This window comes from Anomaloglossus baeobatrachus, chromosome 1 (genome assembly GCF_048569485.1).
Source record: "Anomaloglossus baeobatrachus isolate aAnoBae1 chromosome 1, aAnoBae1.hap1, whole genome shotgun sequence".
NCBI classification, from domain to species: domain Eukaryota; kingdom Metazoa; phylum Chordata; class Amphibia; order Anura; family Aromobatidae; genus Anomaloglossus; species Anomaloglossus baeobatrachus.
In genome coordinates this window covers 741,073,654-741,094,776 of record NC_134353.1, presented here as the reverse complement: position 1 = coordinate 741,094,776, position 21,123 = coordinate 741,073,654, and the positions used below count along the sequence as shown (strand labels likewise).

At 51.7% G+C, this 21,123-nt stretch overlaps 1 protein-coding gene across 1 annotated transcript in view; it reads right to left on the bottom strand.

Moving 5' to 3' along the window:
- Positions 1–21,123, bottom strand: part of MPHOSPH9 (M-phase phosphoprotein 9) — a 213,125-nt gene that overhangs the window by 13,508 nt on the left and 178,494 nt on the right. The window contains exons 22-23 of the mRNA XM_075322863.1: positions 9,548–9,705; positions 8,236–8,304 (exon numbers count right to left, since the gene is read on the bottom strand). Coding sequence (XP_075178978.1) covers positions 8,236–8,304; positions 9,548–9,705 — 227 coding nt within the window. The remainder of the gene's footprint in view (positions 1–8,235; positions 8,305–9,547; positions 9,706–21,123) is intronic.

The following is a 21,123-nucleotide window of genomic DNA, read 5'->3' as shown; positions in this document are numbered from 1 at the left end:
CGTTCTGTCTGGATACTTCCATAGCCTTGCTAATTAGATAGCAGCCCCTACTACAGGGTCACGGCAGGGAGTCATCCTGTGTCCATTGTTCCCACGTCACCTAATCTCCATATCACAGGAGATGGCTGGGATGTGACACCTTCACAGATGCTGGACCTCTGAGAACAAGAAGGGAGGGGGCACTGCCATGGAGTGATGAGAGCGATTATGACTGGAAGTCATAATTCATCTTCATATCCCAGGGTTTGCCTCACACCTCCCCCCTTTTGAGGGCGCTAGGGGGCAGCACACTCCGGTGTTCCCCCGTGCGCCCGTCCGCGACCTCTCCTTGTCGGGACAGCCCGTCTGCGTTACCGTGGTCCCGGCCCCTTTTGTGGCGAATGGTGAAGTTGTATTGCTGGAGCGCAAGGCTCCATCGCAACAATCGCCCATTCGTCCCAGAGACAGTGTGTAACCAGCTGAGGGGATTGTGGTCCGTCTCCACGATGAAGTGGCGCCCGTATAGATAGGGTTGCAGACGCTGCAGGGCCCACACTATGGCCAGGCACTCCTTTTCCATCGTGGAATAGGCCACTTCCCGTGGTAACAGCTTCCTGCTCAGGTACAAGACTGGGTGCTCTTGGCTCGCAGAGTCCACCTGGCTGAGCACCGCACCGAGGCCGAAGTCACTGGCGTCGGTCTGTACTACAAACGGCCGCGTGAAGTCGGCTGCCTGTAGCACGGGCGGGCTGGACAGGGCGTCCTTTAGGGCCCGGAAGGCTGTCTCGCAGTCCATTGTCCAATCGACTGCAGAGGGCAGCTTCTTCTTGGTGAGGTCCGTCAAGGGCTTTGCCAGGCTACTATAGCATGGAACAAACCTCCTATAGTACCCAGCGGTCCCCAAGAAGGACATCACCTGCTTCTTGGTCCTGGGGGTGGGCCAGGATGCGATGGCTTCCACTTTCTCAGGCTCGGGCTTCAGTGTTCTCCCGCCTACCCGGTGACCGAGGTACTGGACCTCGCTCATGGCCAGCTGACACTTTCCCGGCTTGATGGTCAAACCTGCCCGGTGGATCCGCCTGAGCACCTGTGCTAGATGCTCTAGGTGGTCCTCCCAGGTGGGACTGAAGACGGCAATGTCATCCAGGTACGCGGCCGCGTACCCTTCAAGTCCCTTGAGCAGGGTGTTGACCATCCGCTGGAAGGTGGCAGGGGCATTCCTCATCCCGAATGGCATCACCGTGGACTCGTACAGTCCAAATGGGGTAACAAAGGCAGAGCGTTCCCTGGCCTTGCGAGTCAGGGGGATCTGCCAATATCCCCGGCTCAGGTCCATGATGGTCAGGTACTGAGCCCCGGCCAACTGATCGAGCAGGTCATCGATGCGTGGCATTGGGTACGCATCGGCGACCGTGACAGCATTGAGCCCCCTGTAGTCCACGCAGAACCGAGTGGTTCTGTCCTTCTTAGGGACGAGGACTACAGGCGAGGCCCAAGCGCTGTTGGATGCCTGGATCACCCCCAGCTTCAGCATCTCGTCAATCTCCTGGCGCATGTGTTGCTGCACCTCCAGGGAGACCCGATATGCTGAACGCCGGATCGGGGGATGATCCCCAGTGTCCACGTGATGGACAGCCAAGTTAGTCCTTCCGGGCTGGTTGGTAAACAACCCCCGGAAGGGGTGTAGGGTGGCCCACAGCTGGGACCGTTGGTCCTCCAAGAGCTGGTGGCCAACCTCCACATCCTCAATGGATCCGCCTGCCCTAACCTGGGCTAGCATATCCAAGAGGGTTTCCGCTTCTCCCTCCTCGGGCAGGTTGCACACGGGGAGCGCACATGCCTCCCGCTCATGATGTGCCTTCATCATGTTCACATGGAAGGGCTTCCGCCTTCCACGGGCAGGGTCCAGGGTGACCAGGTACGTCACAGGGTTGAGCTGCTGGTACACGAGGTATGGGCCTTCCCAGGCTGCCTGAAGCTTGTCCTGTGGTACGGGGACCAGTACCCACACCTTTTGACCCACTTGGTAGGTCCTCTCACAAGCGTTCTGGTCGTACCAACGCTTCTGATCGGCCTGGGCTTGAGCCATATTGTCGTGTACCAGTTGCGTCAAGGCCTGCATTTTGTCCCGGAAGCGCATGACATACTCGATAACCGACACTCCAGGGGTGGCCAAATCCCCTTCCCAAGCCTCTTTCACCAGAGCCAAGGGGCCCCGCACACGTCGCCCGTACAGGAGCTCAAACGGTGAGAATCCTGTTGAGGCCTGTGGAACCTCCCGGTAAGCAAATAACAGGTGTGGGAGATACCGCTCCCAGTCACGCCCGTGGGAGTCGACCAACATCTTAAGCATCTGCTTTAAGGTGCCATTGAACCGCTCGCACAGGCCATTAGTCTGTGGATGGTACGGGCTGGCCACCAGATGTCGCACCTGGACTTGCTTACAGAGGGCCTCCATCAGCTGGGACATGAATTGGGTCCCCCAGTCAGTGAGCATTTCCTGGGGAAAACCCACTCGGGAGAAAATCTCCAGCAATGCGGTGGCCACCTTGTCAGCCCCAATGGACGACAAGGCCACTGCTTCTGGGTACCGGGTGGCATAGTCCACTACCGTCAGTATGAAGCGTTTCCCGGAGCTGCTGGGGATGGCCAGCGGGCCGACCAGATCCACAGCCACCCTCCTGAAAGGCTCATCGATGATTGGCAGAGATACTAGTGGGGCTTTGGGGTGTGGCCCCGCCTTCCCCACTCTCTGACAGGTTTCACACGAACGGCAGTAGGCAGCCACATCGGCCCCCATTTTTGGCCAGTAGAAATGCTGGTTTAACCTGGCCTTGGTCTTAGCGATCCCTAGGTGTCCGGCCATCGGAATCTCATGTGCGATCCGCAACAACTCCATCCGGAACGGATAGGGTACCACCAACTGTCGGTCCCTGGGCCACGCCTCCGGTGAACCCTGCTGGACCGTGGCCCGGTACAGCCGTCCTTGGTCCCAGACCACTCGCTCCGGGTCCGAGTCCGAGGGAGGCTGTGCCGCCTGCTCCTTAAGAGCTTTCAGGCTGTCGTCAGCTTCTAACGCTGCCTGAAACCCCTGACTAGATGTGGCCAGAATCGACGAGACGGTCACATCTTCGGTCAGTACCCCGGGACCTGTGTCCTGGCCTCCACCTGACTCGGCTGCCACTGGGTCAGAAGGGGAAGAGCTATCGGACCTCTGGGAGGCCCCTTGGCTTCCAGCACTCCCACTGCGGGTGACAGCGGCCACAGCCGCTGCGACCGTGGGTCGTGCCTGCTCCTCCTCCGTTCCTGACCAAGTCGCCGGTTCAGGCAGACCTACCTGGCTTCCTGACACCCCGGTTGTGGGGGAACCATGCACCGAGATCTTACCTGGGAGCACTTCCGCTCCTGGACCGGCCCCAATCTCACCTGCCTGTTCCCCTCCTGCAGCAACAGAACCCCGCTGTGAAATCTCTGGGGACCCCACATTTGCTGTGGTAGCCCCCACCCCACACACTGGTCCTCCCCCTGCAGCACCCTGCTCTCTGCTTATCCCTGCAGAGGGCAACAGATCCCAGCTCACAGGCTGATTACTTGTAGAGGCATTGTCACACCTTTCTCTGACCCCCTCCCCTGTCACAGCTGCAGCTGTGTGTGTGTCTATGGTGTCTATGCAAGCAGAAATATCAGAGTTCACTCCCTCCTCCCTTACATCATTCATAGATAACACATTAACATTGTCCGGAGGCATGTCAGTACTGGCTGAAGGTTCAGCCCTTGGTTGGGGCCCAAACTGGGAGGTTATCTGCCCCAAATCTGTCCCAAGTAGCACGTTTGCGGGGATCCGATCAGTTACCCCCACCTCCCTCACCCCTCGCCCTGCGCCCCAGTCCACATAAATGTCAGCAACAGGCAGCGCCGGGTCAATGCCTCCAATCCCGGAGACAGCGAGGGTTTTTCCAGGGATCAAGTCTTGGGGGGACACCATCTCAGGCCGCACCAGAGTCACCTCCGAGGCGCTGTCTCGCAGTCCCATGGTCACAGACCGGCCGACGGTGACAGGTTGGAAGCTGTCCAGGGACCTACCACCACCCCCACCCACACAATACACCTTGGGCGGCCCTTGGGACGGGGACGGAGCCGGGGCCTTGGGACGCTGAGGGCACATGGCCTTGAAGTGTCCAGGTAGGTTGCACTGGTGGCACCGTCTTGGTTCTGCCACGGGCCTGGAGAGGGGAGTTGAGGGGGACACCCCCTGCAGTCTAGGGGCAGGTGGGGCAGTCGCAGAGTTCATCTTACCCCCTCTCCAGGTGCTGCTGGTGGCTGCTCTCCTGGCCTCAGGAGCCCGATTGTTGGTGTAGTCATCGGCCAGGGCAGCTGTAGCCGTGGACCCCTTTGGCTTCTGGTCTCGGATGAACTGGCGGAGATCCTCAGGGCAGTTCCACAAGAGTTGCTCCGTGATGAACAAGTCCAGGATCTCCGGTCCGGTGGAAAGCTGCAGGCCTTGGGTCCAGTGGTCGGCAGCTCGGGCAAGTGCCCGCCGGTGGTCAGCCCAGGAGTCCTTTGGTCCCTTCTGTAGGCTCCGGAACTTCTTGCGGTAGGACTCTGGAGTGAGGTTGTACTGTTGGATCAGGGCCCGCTTGATGGTGTCGTAGCCCTGATCTGCCTCAGCAGGCAAGTCCCCAAGGATATCCAGGGCCTTACCCCTTAGACGGGGGGTCAGGTATTTGGCCCACTGGTCCTTGTCCAGATGGTGCTGCAGGCAAGTCCGTTCAAAAGCAGTCAAGAAAGAGTCCAAGTCTCCATCCTTCTCCAGCACTGGGAAGTCCTCAACACGGACCTTTGGAAGTTTGGTGTCTTGAAGGTCACGTGTGGCTGATGAGGGCCGGAGCTGAGCTAGCTGCAGCTGGTAGTCACGCTCTGCCTGGCGCTCTTCACGTGCTGCTTGCCGCTCCGCAGCCTCACGCACTGCTTGCCGCTCCGCAGCCTCAGCGTCACGCGCTGCCTGTCGCTCACGCTCGGCCATGAGTATCTCGTAGGTATCCCGGTCTCCAGCCTGGAGAAGGGCCATAGCCATTTGAAGAAGGCTATCCGAGCCTCCCAGGCTCGGTGGAATGGCACGTGGTGATCTGCGGCCCGCTGCGGAGCCTGGTGCTTCACTGTCCATTGCAGAGCGGAGGGCTGGCATCTGGCTCGTTGAGGACCCTTGGGCGAGCTCCTCCTCATTTTGTCCAGCAGTGCCAGGTTGTGCGATGTCCTCTGCAGAGCTGTTCTCTGGCGTCGGGCTCTTGGAGGGCTCGTGGACAACCTCCTCATCGTCTCTGGCCTGAGCATCGGCCATTCCTTTGGCTTTGCTCCTGGTGCTCTCAGCCATTCTTGCAGACTTTGGTCACTGACACAGAACTGACACCTGATGCCTCCACACACCTTACAGTATCTGCACTCTGACACTCTAGTGTTGAGCTAGTCTGAAGACCCCAGCAGCCACAGCTGCTGCAGGCAGTCTTTAGTGTCTGGGAGTATGGGTCTCACACTCACACACACTATTATCTCGATCCCACCGCTTGCCACCAATATGTCACGAACCACCGGGGGGGTCACTCAGAAATCCCCCGCGCTGGCTACCAGTACGTCACAATCGGGGGGTAACAAGTGGGGGTCACCCCTCCTTTATACCTCCCGACCGACAGACAGAGCACGTGACGCGCTCTCTAGCGCCCCTCTTATAGTCAGGCCAATTATGGAATTGCCCGACAATAAGCAAGGAGGCCGCTATACTACTTATGCCGATTATTGAAGGGTCCCCGGTGAGAGTAGGGTATATATTCCCCCGACCTCCGCGGGCGGAATATATAAAATCTCCCCGAATCTCACTGGCCTCCCCACAATAATCCTTGGCACAACTCGCTGCCACCAACCGCTTCACGGTAACTATTAGCCGAACACACAGACGTGGGATTCAAGATCGAGATAACAGAACAGCCCAAGATTAATTATATAATTTAATCGGCCTAAAGCCACACTAGAAACTACAATATATACAATAGGGAATCTACAGAATATACATATGTCAGAGTACAGTTACAAGCAAAGCATGGGTTACAAACAGGCATACACAGTTCCAGCAGTTACCTTGTGCGTCTGGCCACAGGGGGGCGCTGTAGGCCAGGTTTCTAGGATCCTTCCCACAGATGTTTCCTACACGTGACCCCCAGCGAAAGAACCCTGGAAAATGGCCGAAGTAGGGTTATCAACCTGGGCAAATCCAGGTCCCCTCCTACCTTAGTGACCTCAGAGGGAGCACTGCTCCACCCCTGGCTGGAGTTATGGACAAAATCCACAACATGGAATATGGCCATAACTTGGCCTGGGAGCGTCGTAGGCGGACGCCGACGCTCTCATTGTGACAGCTATGAATTTAGCTACAGAACGAGAGGACTCGTGACTTGTCTACTAGTTCCACATTGGCGGATATCACGCCTGGGGTATTTCCCCAGGTCCTGCTCCCATAAAAAGGGTGTGCCAGCATCGTCCGCATGCGGAGACACCATTTTTATGGTTGCCATATTTATCGGAAATATGGCTTGCGAGATATGAACCATTTTTTACTGGAGTCGTTCTGTCTGGATACTTCCATAGCCTTGCTAATTAGATAGCAGCCCCTACTACAGGGTCACGGCAGGGAGTCATCCTGTGTCCATTGTTCCCACGTCACCTAATCTCCATATCACAGGAGATGGCTGGGATGTGACACCTTCACAGATGCTGGACCTCTGAGAACAAGAAGGGAGGGGGCACTGCCATGGAGTGATGAGAGCGATTATGACTGGAAGTCATAATTCATCTTCATATCCCAGGGTTTGCCTCACACCCCTATATACACCTGTATTATACTACACCCCTATATTATACTATACCACTACACCCCTATATACACCTGTATTATACTACACCCCTATATACACCTGTATTATACTACACCCCTATATACACCTGTATTATACTACACCACTACACCCCTATATACTGTACACCTGTATTATACTACACCCCTATATACACCTGTATTATACTACACCCCTATATACACCTGTATTATACTACACCCCTATATACACCTGTATTATACTACACCACTATATACTACACCTGTATTATACTACACCACTACACCCCTATATACACAACTGTATTATACTACACCACTACACCCCTATATACTGTACACCTGTATTATACTACACCCCTATATACACCTGTATTATACTACACCCCTATAAAACTACACCACTATATACTACACCACTACACCCCCCTATATACCACACCTGTAAAACAACATTCCCATATACTACACCCCAAATATTTGTCAACAGTTACCCCCCTCCCCCTCCCCGCCCGCCCCCCATTGTCCCGCAGGTTACTAGTAACCACTCACCTCTCCCTTCTTACGGTCTCTCCTCAGGCACCTCCGTACGAGCCCCCACTGAGCTGCTTCTCTTTCACATGCCCAGGCTGCGCCGATGCAGTTTTCCTAGGAGCCCCCGCCGCTGCTGTTCTTGTACGGGCCCCCGCCGCTTCTTCTCTGCATACGGGCCCCCGCTGACATGCTTTCTTCTCCTGTACGGGCCCCCGCTGATATGCTTCTTCTCCTCTACGGGCCCCCGCCGCTGCTTCTCTCCGTACGGGCCCTGGCTGCTGCAGCTTCTCCTGCCGGGCGGGAACTTTTCAAATGACACGCGCGCGCCGTACTGACGATATCACGGCGCGCGTATGTCACAGAGAAAGGTGTCGGGCAGGGAACACAGGAGAGATTCCTGCGTTCCGCTGCCTGCACTGTGCGGAGCTGCAGGACCGCTCCCTGCCCGGCACGCACCGTGTGATGAGGGCGATCTGACCAGGGGTCTACCGGAGCCTGGAGCTCCGGACAACAGGTCAGATTGCCCTCATCACTGCCCGGCCAGCAAGGACGCCCTGAACCAGGCGGGCCGGTCACAGAAAGTAGGCGGGGCGGATGTGGCCCGCGGGCCGCCCCTTGCCTAGGTCTGAGCTAGAGTAACACTATGGCCAGAAATGGTGGCTTTTAAGCATGGCAAATCCTGAACCAGAATGCACATGTACAAATTTTGCCAAACATTTTCTCAATACATTGATGTGACCAATATTGACTTGCCTCAAATTTAAAGATCATCAGCATGCTTGTGGTTTGCAAAATTCACAGATAATAAAGCAAATTAAAGAAATAAATAGAAAAGCTACCTTTGTGGCTCTCATCTTCAGGCTCAATCGACGACCAGTCCCTGGCATTCTACTAAGGGCAGCTTCAATCTATTGGCAGATGCAGTTCCAAGTGTCAGAAAAATTAATAATCCTTATATATATAGCCATGAAAATCAAAAGTAGAAAGCTACAAATTTGTATAGACATTACACTTAAAGCCTGCATTATTAAACATTTTCAACCACCCTCCTCGGCATCCAGCATTGCCAATTTCCAAAGCAGTTTTCGTAATCAATGCTCTCACTTTCCTGAGCTGTGTGCTTGTTCAATGGCCCTGTTATAGCTATATATAAATCTAGTGATAAGAGTGTAAACTCAAAATAAGCACTGACAGACTGTTCTATGTGTTGTAGCAGAATGGAGCTTCTGATCACAACTGTCACTCAAAAAAGAGCACCCACCCCTCCAAGCACCAAGGAAGTACGGAGAAGTCATAGCTCTGAGCTGCTCAACTTGAAAATACTCCCTTAGGATACATGCGCACGCTGCAGTTTTTTCTGCACACAAACTGCAACCAAAACTCAACCTTGTCACATAGAGCCTGGAAATGTCAGAACAAACGCTTGTGATGATGGTGCATTTTTGCTGCTCTTTTGATGCTTTTTTGTTAAGTTTTTGTCAATTCTGACTTCATGTGTTTGTCAGTATAGAAAGGTTGACAAAACTGCAACAAAACAGCAAGAAGAATGAACATACATTTTTTTTTTTTTTTGGTCAGAATTTTGTGACAAAAACTGCAGACAAAAAAAATGCAACGTGCGCACAGCAAATCTGATTTCTCATTGACTTTGCTGGGAAGTCAAAAGACAGAACTTGCTGACAAGAAACGTGCACCAAAAAAAAGACAAAAAAGCAACAAAAACTGTAGCGTGCGCATATAGCCTTAAAGTATATGATGCTGAGCAACTAGTTGCCACAAACTGCTATACTACTATGCCATAGTGATGCACATACTATCACCAGCAACCTATGTAAGAAATAATAAGAAAACAAATGTATTGTATTGAATTAAAAATTCACTTAAGATGAAAAATAAAATATACAGTATATATGTGTATAAATACACATAGATATTTGCAATTGCCATTGTTGTAATAATCAGTATAGTAAATTACTTAAGGTGATATCCTGTCATTATAAGGCATCAATATCAATTTGGTGGGGTTCAACACCTGACACCCCCTCCAATGGATAAGTCATAAATATATTCTTCCTGGATAGACCCTTACGATACTGCTTAAATAAATACACCAGAAAATAGAGAAAATCCACAATACACTTAGAACAATACCTGTTTTTTCTCCTCTGTTAACTCATCAAAAAGCCGCTCTGTGTTAGAAATGGTTTTCATCCTCTCGTTGTATGTGATTTCAGTCTCAAATGGTGGTAATAACAGAGGAAACTGTGACTCACCGCTATTTTCTGAATTAATGATAGTCTTTTGCCTCACTGGAAAAAGAAAAAAAAAAAAAGACCATGCGAAAAAAATAAAACAATGCATCTCAGCTACAATATACTTAAGCTTGCGGCACTGCAGTTTTCACATTTTTTTTTTAAAAAAAAAAAAAAAAGGGAACTTATGTCATGAAACTATTTACCTGCATATATAGGGTTAATGTGCAGGTAAACAGTGTTAAAATCATGTCTACTTTCCTTATTAGAAGGACAACCACAGGGAAAAACTGATTTTATTTCCTCACTCACTTTAGCTGATCACTCTTAGGCTAAGTTCACATTTCCGCTAAAATGTATCAGTCACAATCCGCTGCTCTTGTAAACAACGGAATCCGTTTAGCGGATTCCGCTGCTCCCATAGACTTGTATGAGCAGCGGATTGTGACTGATGATGCTGCGTTGCACCCTCCGTCCGACTGATCAGTCGTGGAACGACTGACCGCCGGGCGGGAGGAACGCAGCATGTAACGTTTTTTGAGCAGCGAGATCCGTCGGATTTCGCTGCGCATGCTCTCTGGCTCCCTGCACACGTCACCAGCTTTGGTTGGTTACCCGATATTTACCCTGGTTACGGTGCAAGGAGCCAGCGCTAAGCGGTGTAGGCCCGTAACCAAGGTAAATATCGGGTAACCAAGGTAAACATCGGGTGCTTTGCTGTTACCCGATATTTAGGCTGGTTACGTGTGCAGGGAGGCCGACACTTCCCCGCTCGGCCCCGCCCCCTCCCGCACTCCGCACATGTATGTACACACACACACCTGTCCCCAGCCATGCAGACAAGCACTGACACTGACACCCTCGTCTGGCCCCGCCCCCCGCTCGGCTCCGCCCGCTCCCGCACTCCGCATGTGCACACACATACATACATACATACACACACACATACACACACACACTCACACATACACTCACCTGTCCCCAGCCATGCAAACCGCAGCACTTCCACTGACATCCTCAGCGCCTGGCCCCGCCCCCCGCTCGGCTCCGCCCCCTCCCGCATTCAGCATGTGTATACACACACACTCACACCCTCACACACACACTCACTCACACACACACACACACACACACTCACCTGTCCTGCAGTCCCTGCGGCACTGACGTCCTCAGTGCCACGGCCCCGCTCGGCTCACCCCCCCCCCCCCGAACTCCGCCCCCCGCACACAACGGAATCCGACAAAGAATTCTGTTCTTTGTCATCCGTTGTACAGCGTTGAACAGCGCATCAGTCACATGCGTCAAGCGACGCATGTGACTGATACAAAACAACGGAAATGTGAACTTAGCCTTAATCATAGGGGCATGTATGGCGCAGTTACAGTCACTGCTCACTATACAGTAAGTGCGGCAGTAAACACATCCTGTAATTGACAGCCTGCTCTGCAGCGCATTTGTGCAGTGTTGGCTGTCAATCAATATTTCAGAAGTGATTACAACTTGCACCACTGTATAGCAAGTGATAAATAAAATAGCTCCGTGAAGCATCCTACAATAACTCGAAGCAAATGGCTACCGGGAGGAGAGAAGTTCATTTTCTCCCTGCATCTGTATTTCCAGTAAGGCAGCCAGGCTGTTAACACTAGTTACCTGCAGAGTACACGGGTTGTTCGGTCTAAAATAATAAGTCTGAAGTCACTCTATGTAACTGCAGACTTATGAATCCTCCCAACGCACGCACAGTATGGAGTCGGCGGTCTCTGAGCCAGGAACGGTGGTCACGTGACTGGAATTATGCGATATGCATGTTCCCGGCTAGTGGGCACAGCCTCGCTCAGAAACCAGCGGAATCCTTGTAGCGCACAGTGCATGTGCTGAGAGATTTCATAACGTACCAGTAATATGCTTGTGAACAGCCAGCTTCTTTAGCAATGACCTTTTGTGGCTTACCCACCTTGTGGAGTGTGTCAATTACTGCCTTCTCTACATCTTTCAAGTAAGCAATCTTCCTCATAATTGTGTAGCCTACTGAACAAGACTAAGGCCATGTGCCCACGGGCGCTCGTACCTGCGGATATATTCGCAGGTACGGCCGCATGTTTCCCGCAGCTGCCTGCCGGCATCCGCAGCTATTTTTAGCTGCGAGAAACATGCGGAGTTTCATGCGATTTACCTGCGGACGTCCCGGCCTCTATCTCCTTAGCGGAGGGCCGGGATCTCCGCAAGTAAATCCGCATGAATAATTGACATGCAGTTAGGTGTGGCTGAGGGATCTCCGCAGCCGCACTTTCCGCGGCGTGGACACAGACACTCCCCATGTCCCATAGGGTAACATGGGGAGTGCCTGTACATGCTAGAACCTGGGGATTTATCTGGAAAATCCAGAAAAATCCGCAGGTTTTCCGCGGCAAACTCCGCAGCAAAAAGCTCCCGTGGGCACATGGCCTAAGGGACCATTTTAAACACTTAGGAAGCCTTTGCTCATGTTTTGTGGTACTTATTCTAATTTTATGAGATAATGACTTTTGGTTTTTCATTGGCTGTAAGCCATAATCATCATTAACAGAAATAAACACTTGAAACAGATCAGTCTATTTGTAATAACTCTATATATGTGTTTCCCTTTTTGTACTGAATTACTGAAATAAATTAAATTTTTGAAGATATTCAAATTTGTTGAGATGAACTTGTATAAGGGTTTAATAGTGTTTTTTAATCCCTTCCTTGGGGCATACTTAGTACCTCTCCCTTGATACACTATTGTACAGGTCTTTTTCACTATTTTAAACACAGAAGACTATCTTGGTCCATATTATATATGCATCTAGTATTGACCAAAGTCACCAAACCATAAGCTAATTTCTACAACCTGACTCTGTTCATGATTATAGTCAAATATTAAGTATAGGCTAAATACCCACAAAAATTACAAATATATAAATGTTTTATTAAAAATGCGAAGAATATCACACAGACAGTGAATTGGTGACAGTTAAGCCTGCTTTACACGTTGCAATTTCGCATACGATATCGTATGCGATGTGTTCCGCCCCCATCGTATGTGTGACACGTTCAATTTGTTGAATGTGCCGCACAAAACGATTAACCCCCGTCACACGTACTTACCCGTCTATACGACCTCGATGTGGGCAGCGAACGTCCACTTCCTGGAGTGGGAGGGACGTTTGGCGTCACATCGACGTCACACAGCAGCTGGCCAATAGAAGTGGAGGGGCGGAGATGAGCGGGACGTAAACATCCCGCCCACCTCTTTCCTTCCGCATTGCCGGCTGGAGTCGCGGGAGGCAGGTAAGATCTGTTCAATGTTCCCGGGGTGTCACACACTGCGATGTGTGCTGCCTCGGGAACATTGAACAACCCGACGTGCAATTCTTCAGGATTCAACGACGTGTATGCGATGAACGTTTTAACGTTCAATCGCAATCGCACGTAGCTGTCACACGCTACAATGTACCTTACAATGCCGGATGTGCGTCACTTACGACGTGACCCCGCCGACACATCGTAAGATATATTGTAGCGTGTAAAGCTGGCTTAAAAAACAACACACAAAAGCACGATCAGGGCAGCTGTGCAGGCTAGGTGAATATTAGTAACAAAAGTACAATAGATTAGTTTAAGAAAAAATTCATGAGAGGCCAAATAGTGATCATACTCTTGCCACAAACGTTTTTTATATATATACCTATATATGTGGAATAAAGGCACCGTATTGATCAATAGCGGCATCTCTTTGGTGGTGTCAAAAAGGATATATATGGATGCCAATACAAACAACACACAGACTGGAGCAGTAACGGTGTGGTAAGTATAGTTGTAACCAATTACATATGGCTAGGGTTATACATGATGGTACAGAATGAACATGTAATAATCCAAATGTGCAGTTGTTAATTATAACATACAATCATGAGCATAAACAGTAAACACACACTTGTAAATATAGAGGGTATGACACCTCGTCGTCTTTATGCAAATGGTACAATGAACGCCGCTAGAACAGCGGAGGATTCCCCACCTGTAACGGTAAAAGTACCGATCACCTGCAGACAGTCATGTGGAAACAATTACCAGAGATTGAAAATGATGACCCACCAAGGAAAAAACCTGACCAGGTGTCTGCACCTAACGCGTGCGCATTGACATTTCCCAGAAGCCGATGTGTTTGTGGAGGACGGGTCTCGGCGCGCCAGCGTGCGCCGCTAATGGCAGGTAAGCTCCACAGTACGGGATTTAAACCACCGGTCGCACATTGCCTGCACCTCCCGACGAAGCGGATGCGAAACGCACGTTGAGGTGCAGGGCAGTGTGACTGGTCAGGTTTTTTCCTTGGTGGGTAATCATTTCCAATGTTTGTATTGACATCCATATATATCCTTTTTGACACTACCAAAGAGAGGCCGCTATTGATCAATATGGTGCCTTTATTCCACATATATAGATTATATATATATATATATATATATATATATACACACACACACACACACACACAAACACGTTTGTGGCAAGAGTATGATCACTATTTGGCCTCTCATGAATTTTTTCTTGAACTAATACTTTTGTTACTAATATTCACCTGGCCTGCACAGCTGCCCTGATCGTGCTTTTGTGTGTTGTTTTTAACTGTCACCAATTCACTGTCTGTGTGATCTTCTTTGCATTGTTAATAAAACATTTATATATTTGTAACTTTTGTGGGTATTTAGCCTTTACTTAATATTTGACTATAATCATGAACAGAGTCAGGTTGTAGAAATTAGCTTTTTCACTATTTTGACTATGACTTTTGGATCTTGTAGGGAACCTGTCATATCAAAAAACATTATTAACCTGCAGATATGGGGTTAATCTGAAGGTGAATAGCATTTGTAAAACTGAGGAGCCGTTCCAGTCACTGCTCAAAACATAGTGAGCGGTGGCTGTAACCACATACCGGCACTGACTGCCGGCTCTGCCAAGAGGAATAAAGTTCATGTCTTCCAGATCACTCGGCTTTCAGTGTAGCGACTGAGCAGTTTTAAACAGAACCAGCCACCAGATTTGTCCCCTAAAAGCTTCGTCCACCACCAGTGAGCCCTTATATAAAGCATTCTAGAATACTGTAGATAAGTGTCCAAGCTGATCTGTATAACATAAAAGAAGGGAATTTTAATTACTTACCGTAAATTCCTTTTCTTCTAGCTCCTATTGGGAGACCCAGACAATTGGGTGTATAGCTTCTGCCTCCGGAGGCCACACAAAGTATTACACTTTAAAAAGTGTAACCCCTCCCCTCTGCCTATACACCCTCCCGTGGATCACGGGCTCCTCAGTTTTGGTGCAAAAGCAGGAAGGAGAAAACTTATAAATTGGTCTAGGGTAAATTCAATCCGAAGGATGTTCGGAGAACTGAAAACCATGAACCAAAAGAACAATTCAACATGAACAACATGTGTACACAAAAGAACAACCAGTCCGAAGGGAACAGGGGCGGGTGCTGGGTCTCCCAATAGGAGCTAGAAGAAAAGGAATTTACGGTAAGTAAACAAAATTCCCTTCTTCTTTGTCGCTCCATTGGGAGACCCAGACAATTGGGACGTCCAAAAGCAGTCCCTGGGTGGGTAAAAGAATACCTCAATAAAAAGAGCCGAAACAGCCCCCTCTTACAGGTGGGCAACCGCCGCCTGAAGGACTCGCCTACCTAGACTGGCGTCTGCCGAAGCATAGGTATGCACTTGATAGTGTTTCGTGAAAGTGTGCAGACTAGACCACGTAGCTGCCTGACACACCTGCTGAGCCGTAGCCCGGTGCCGCAATGCCCAGGAAGCACCCACGGCTCTGGTAGAATGGGCTTTCAGCCCTGAAGGAAGCGGAAGCCCAGAAGAACGGTAGGCTTCGAGAATCGGTTCCTTGATCCACCGAGCCAAGGTTGACTTGGAAGCCTGCGAACCCTTACGCTGGCCAGCAACAAGGACAAAGAGCGCATCTGAACGACGCAGGGGCGCCGTGCGAGACACGTAGAGTCGGAGTGCTCTCACCAGATCCAAAGAGTGCAAATCCTTTTCACATTGGTGAATTGGATTAGGGCAAAATGAAGGCAAGGAGATATCCTGATTGAGATAAAAAGGAGATACCACCTTAGGGAGAAATTCCGGGACCGGACGCAGAACCACCTTATCCTGGTGAAACACCAGGAAGGGGGCTTTGCATGACAGCGCTGCCAGCTCAGACACTCTCCGGAGTGATGTAACTGCCACTAGAAAGGCCACCTTCTGCGAAAGACGTGATAAAGAGACATCCCGCAGCGGCTCGAAAGGTGGTTTCTGAAGAGCCGTTAGTACCCTGTTAAGATCCCAGGGTTCCAGCGGACGCTTGTAAGGTGGGACTATGTGGCAAACTCCCTGCAGGAACGTGCGGACCTGCGGAAGCCTGGCTAGGCGCTTTTGAAAAAATACGGAGAGCGCCGATACTTGGCCCTTGAGAGAGCCGAGTGACAAACCCTTGTCCATTCCGGATTGAAGGAATGAAAGAAAAGTGGGTAAGGCAAACGGCCATGGAAGAAAACCGTTATCAGAGCACCAGGATAAGAAGATTTGCCAAGACCTGTAATAGATCTTGGCGGACGTTGGGTTCCTGGCCTGTCTCATGGTGGCAATGACATCCTGAGATAACCCTGAAGACGCTAGGAGCCAGGACTCAATGGCCACACAGTCAGGTTGAGGGCCACGGAATTCAGATGGAAAAACGGGCCTTGAGACAGCAAGTCTGGGCGGTCTGGAAGCGCCCACGGTTGACCCACCGTGAGATGCCACAGATCCGGGTACCACGACCGCCTCGGCCAGTCTGGAGCGCCGAGAATGGCGCGACGGCAGTCGGACCTGATCTTGCGTAACACTCTGGGCAGCATCGCCAGAGGAGGAAACACATAAGGCAGTCGAAACTGCGACCAATCCTGAACTAACGCGTCCGCCGCCAGAGCTCTGTGATCCTGAGACCGTGCCATGAATGCCGGGACTTTGTTGTTGTGCCGTGACGCCATGAGATCGACGTCCAGCGTTCCCCAGCGGCGACAGATCTCTCGAAACACTTCTGGGTGCAGAGACCATTCCCCCGCATCCATGCCCTGACGACTGAGAAAATCTGCTTCCCAGTTTTCTACGCCCGGGATGTGAACTGCGGAGATGGTGGAGGCTGTGGCTTCCACCCACTGCAGAATCCGCCGGACTTCCTGGAAGGCTTGACGACTGCGAGTGCCGCCTTGGTGGTTGATGTATGCGACGGCAGTGGCGTTGTCCGACTGGATACGGATCTGCCTGCCCTCCAGCCACTGATGGAAAGCCAATAGGGCTAGATACACTGCCCTTATCTCCAGAACATTAATCTGAAGGGAAGACTATCGGAGTCCAGGTTCCCTGAGCCCTGTGGTGGAGAAAAACCGCTCCCCACCCTGACAGGCTCGCGTCCGTGGTGACCACAGCCCAGGTTGGGGGTAGGAAGGATTTTCCCTGCGATAGAGAATTGGGAAGGAGCCACCACTGAAGTGACGTCTTGGTTGCAAGGGAAAGAGAGACGTTCCTGTCGAGGGAAGTCGACCTCCTGTCCCATTTGCGGAGAATGTCCCATTGGAGTGGCCGCAGATGGAATTGCGCGAACGGCACTGCCTCCATTGCTGCCACCATCTTCCCCAGGAAGTTCATGAGGCGCCTTAAGGGGTGTGACTGACCCCGAAGAAGTGATTGCACCCCTGCCTGCAGAGAAAGCTGTTTGTCCCGCGGTAGCTTGACTACCGCTGACTGTGTATGAAACTCCATCCCGAGGTAAGTCAGTGATTGGGTCGGTGTCAACTTGGATTTCGGGAAGTTGATGATCCACCCGAACTGCTGGAGAGTCGCCAGAGCGACGGAAAGGCTGTGTTGACACGCCATCCGACAAGGGGCCCTGACTAGGAGATCGTCTAAGTAGGGAATCACCGAGTGGCCCTGAGAGTGTAGGACCGGCACAACGGATGCCATGACTTTGGTGAAAACCCGTGGGGCTGTCACCAAGCCGAAAGGCAATGCCACGAACTGAAGGTGTTCGTCCCGGATGGCGAAACGCAAGAAGCGTTGATGTTCGGGTGCGATCGGCACGTGGAGATAAGCATCCTTGATGTCGATCGATGCTAGGAAGTCTCCTTGTGACATCGAGGCGATGACCGAGCGGAGAGATTCCATCCAAAACCGTCTGGTTCTCACAAATCTGTTGAGTAGCTTGAGGTCCAGAACGGGACGGAAAGATCCGTCCTTTTTTGGCACCACGAACAAGTTAAAGTAAAAGCCGCGACCACGTTCCTGAAGGGGAACGGGGATCACAACTCCTTCTGTCTTCAGAGCGTCCACTGCCTGAAAAAGTGCGTCTGCCTGAGCGGGGGGCGGAGAGGTTCTGAAGAAACGAGCCGCAGGACGAGAGCTGAACTCTATCCTGTAACCGTGAGACAGAATGTCTCTCACCCATCGGTCTTGAACATGTGGCCACCAGGCGTCTCCAAAGCGGGAGAGCCTGCCACCGACCGAGGATGCGGCTAGGGGATGCCGAGAGTCAGGAGGAGGCCAACTTGGAGGCAGTGCCTCCTGCGGCCTTTTGGGGGCGTGACTTGGATCGCCACGCATAGGAGTTCCTCTGGCCTTTCTCCGGCCTGCTGGACGAAGGGAATTTTGTTACTTACCGTAAATTCCTTTTCTTCTAGCTCTTATTGGGAGACCCAGACGATTGGGTGTATAGCACTGCCTCCGGAGGCCACACAAAGCAATTACACTAAAAAGTGTAAGGCCCCTCCCCTTCTGGCTATACACCCCCAGTGGGATCACTGGCTCACCAGTTTTAGTGCAAAAGCAAGAAGGAGGAAAGCCAATAACTGGTTTAACAAATTCACTCCGAGTAACATCGGAGAACTGAAAACCGTTCAACATGAACAACATGTGTACCCGCAAACAAACCAAAAATCCCGAAGGACAACAGGGCGGGTGCTGGGTCTCCCAATAAGAGCTAGAAGAAAAGGAATTTACGGTAAGTAACAAAATTCCCTTCTTCTTCGGCGCTCTATTGGGAGACCCAGACGATTGGGACGTCCAAAAGCTGTCCCTGGGTGGGTAAAGAAATACCTCATGTTAGAGCTGCAAAGACAGCCCTCCCCTACGGGGAGGCAACTGCCGCCTGCAGGACTCTTCTACCTAGGCTGGCGTCCGCCGAAGCATAGGTATGCACCTGATAATGTTTGGTGAAAGTGTGCAGACTCGACCAGGTAGCTGCCTGGCACACCTGTTGAGCCGTAGCCTGGTGTCGTAATGCCCAGGACGCACCCACGGCTCTGGTAGAATGGGCCTTCAGCCCTGATGGAACCGGAAGCCCAGCAGAACGGTAGGCTTCAAGAATTGGTTCTTTGATCCATCGAGCCAGGGTGGCCTTAGAAGCCTGCGACCCTTTGCGCTTACCAGCGACAAGGACAAAGAGTGCATCCGAACGGCGCAGGGGCGCTGTGCGGGAAATGTAGATTCTGAGTGCTCTCACCAGATCTAACAAATGTAAATCCTTCTCATACCGATGAACTGCATGAGGACAAAATGAAGGCAAAGAGATATCCTGATTAAGATGAAAAGAGGATACCACCTTCGGGAGAAACTCCTGAATGGGGCGCAGCACTACCTTGTCCTGGTGGAAGACCAGGAAGGGAGCCTTGGAAGACAGCGCTGCTAGCTCAGACACTCTCCGAAGAGATGTGATCGCTACCAGAAAAGCCACTTTCTGTGATAGTCTAGAAAGTGAAACCTCCTTCAGAGGCTCGAAGGGCGGCTTCTGGAGGGCAACTAGTACCCTGTTCAGATCCCATGGATCTAACGGCCGCTTGTACGGGGGAACTATATGGCAAACCCCCTGTAGGAACGTGCGCACCTTAGAAAGTCGTGCTAGACGCTTCTGAAAAAAGACGGATAGCGCCGAGACTTGCCCTTTAAGGGAGCCGAGCGACAAACCTTTTTCTAACCCAGATTGGAGGAAAGAAAGAAGGGTAGGTAATGCAAATGGCCAGGGAGACACTCTCTGAGCAGAGCACCAGGATAAGAATATCCTCCACGTTCTGTGGTAGATCTTAGCAGACGTGGGCTTCCTAGCCTGTCTCATGGTGGCAACGACCCCTTGGGATAAGCCTGAAGACGCTAGGATCCAGGACTCAATGGCCACGCAGTCAGGTTGAGGGCCGCAGAATTCCGATGGAAAAACGGCCCTTGGGACAGTAAGTCTGGTCGGTCTGGTAGTGCCCACGGTTGGCCGACCGTGAGATGCCACAGATCCGGATACCACGCCCTCCTCGGCCAGTCTGGAGCGACGAGTATGACGCGGCTGCAGTCGGATCTGATCTTGCGTAGCACTCTGGGCAAGAGTGCCAGAGGTGGAAACACATAAGGGAGCCGGAACTGCGACCAATCTTGCACTAGGGCGTCTGCTGCTAGAGCTCTTTGATCGCGAGACCGTGCCATGAAGGTTGGGACCTTGTTGTTGTGCCGGGACGCCATTAGGTCGACGTCCGGCCTTCCCCATCGGCGACAGATTTCCTGAAACACGTCCGGGTGAAGGGACCATTCCCCTGCGTCCATGCCCTGGCGACTGAGGAAGTCTGCTTCCCAGTTTTCTACGCCGGGGATGTGAACTGCGGATATGGTGGAGGCCGTGGCTTCCACCCACATCATAATGCGCCGGACTTCCTGGAAGGCTTGCCGACTGCGAGTCCCTCCTTGGTGATTGATGTATGCCACCGCTGTGGAGTTGTCCGATTGAATTCGGATCTGCTTCCCTTCCAGCCACTGCTGGAAGGCTAGTAGGGCAAGAAACACTGCTCTGATTTCCAGAACATTGATCTGAAGGCTGGACTCCTGCTGAGTCCACGTACCCTGAGCCCTGTGGTGGAGAAACACTGCTCCCCACCCTGACAGACTCGCGTCTGTCGTGACCACCGCCCAGGACGGTGGTAGGAAGGATCTTCCCTGTGATAATGAGGTGGAAAGGAGCCACCACTGCAGAGAGTCCTTGGCCGTCTGGGAAAGGGAGACTTTCCTGTCCAGGGATGTCGACTTCCCGTCCCATTGGCGGAGAATGTCCCATTGAAGTGGACGCAGATGAAACTGCGCAAACGGAACCGCCTCTATTGCCGCCACCATCTTCCCGAGGAAGTGCATGAGGCGTCTTAAGGAGTGCGGCTGACCGTGAAGGAGAGCCTGCACCCCTGTCTGTAGTGACCGCTGCTTGCTCAGCGGAAGCTTCACTATCGCTGAGAGAGTATGAAACTCCATGCCAAGATACGTTAGTGATTGGGTCGGTGACAGATTTGACTTTGGGAAGTTGATGATCCACCCGAACGCCTGGAGAGTCTCCAGTGCAAAATTGAGGCTGAGTTGGCATGCCTCCTGAGAGGGTGCCTTGACCAGTAGATCGTCCAAGTAA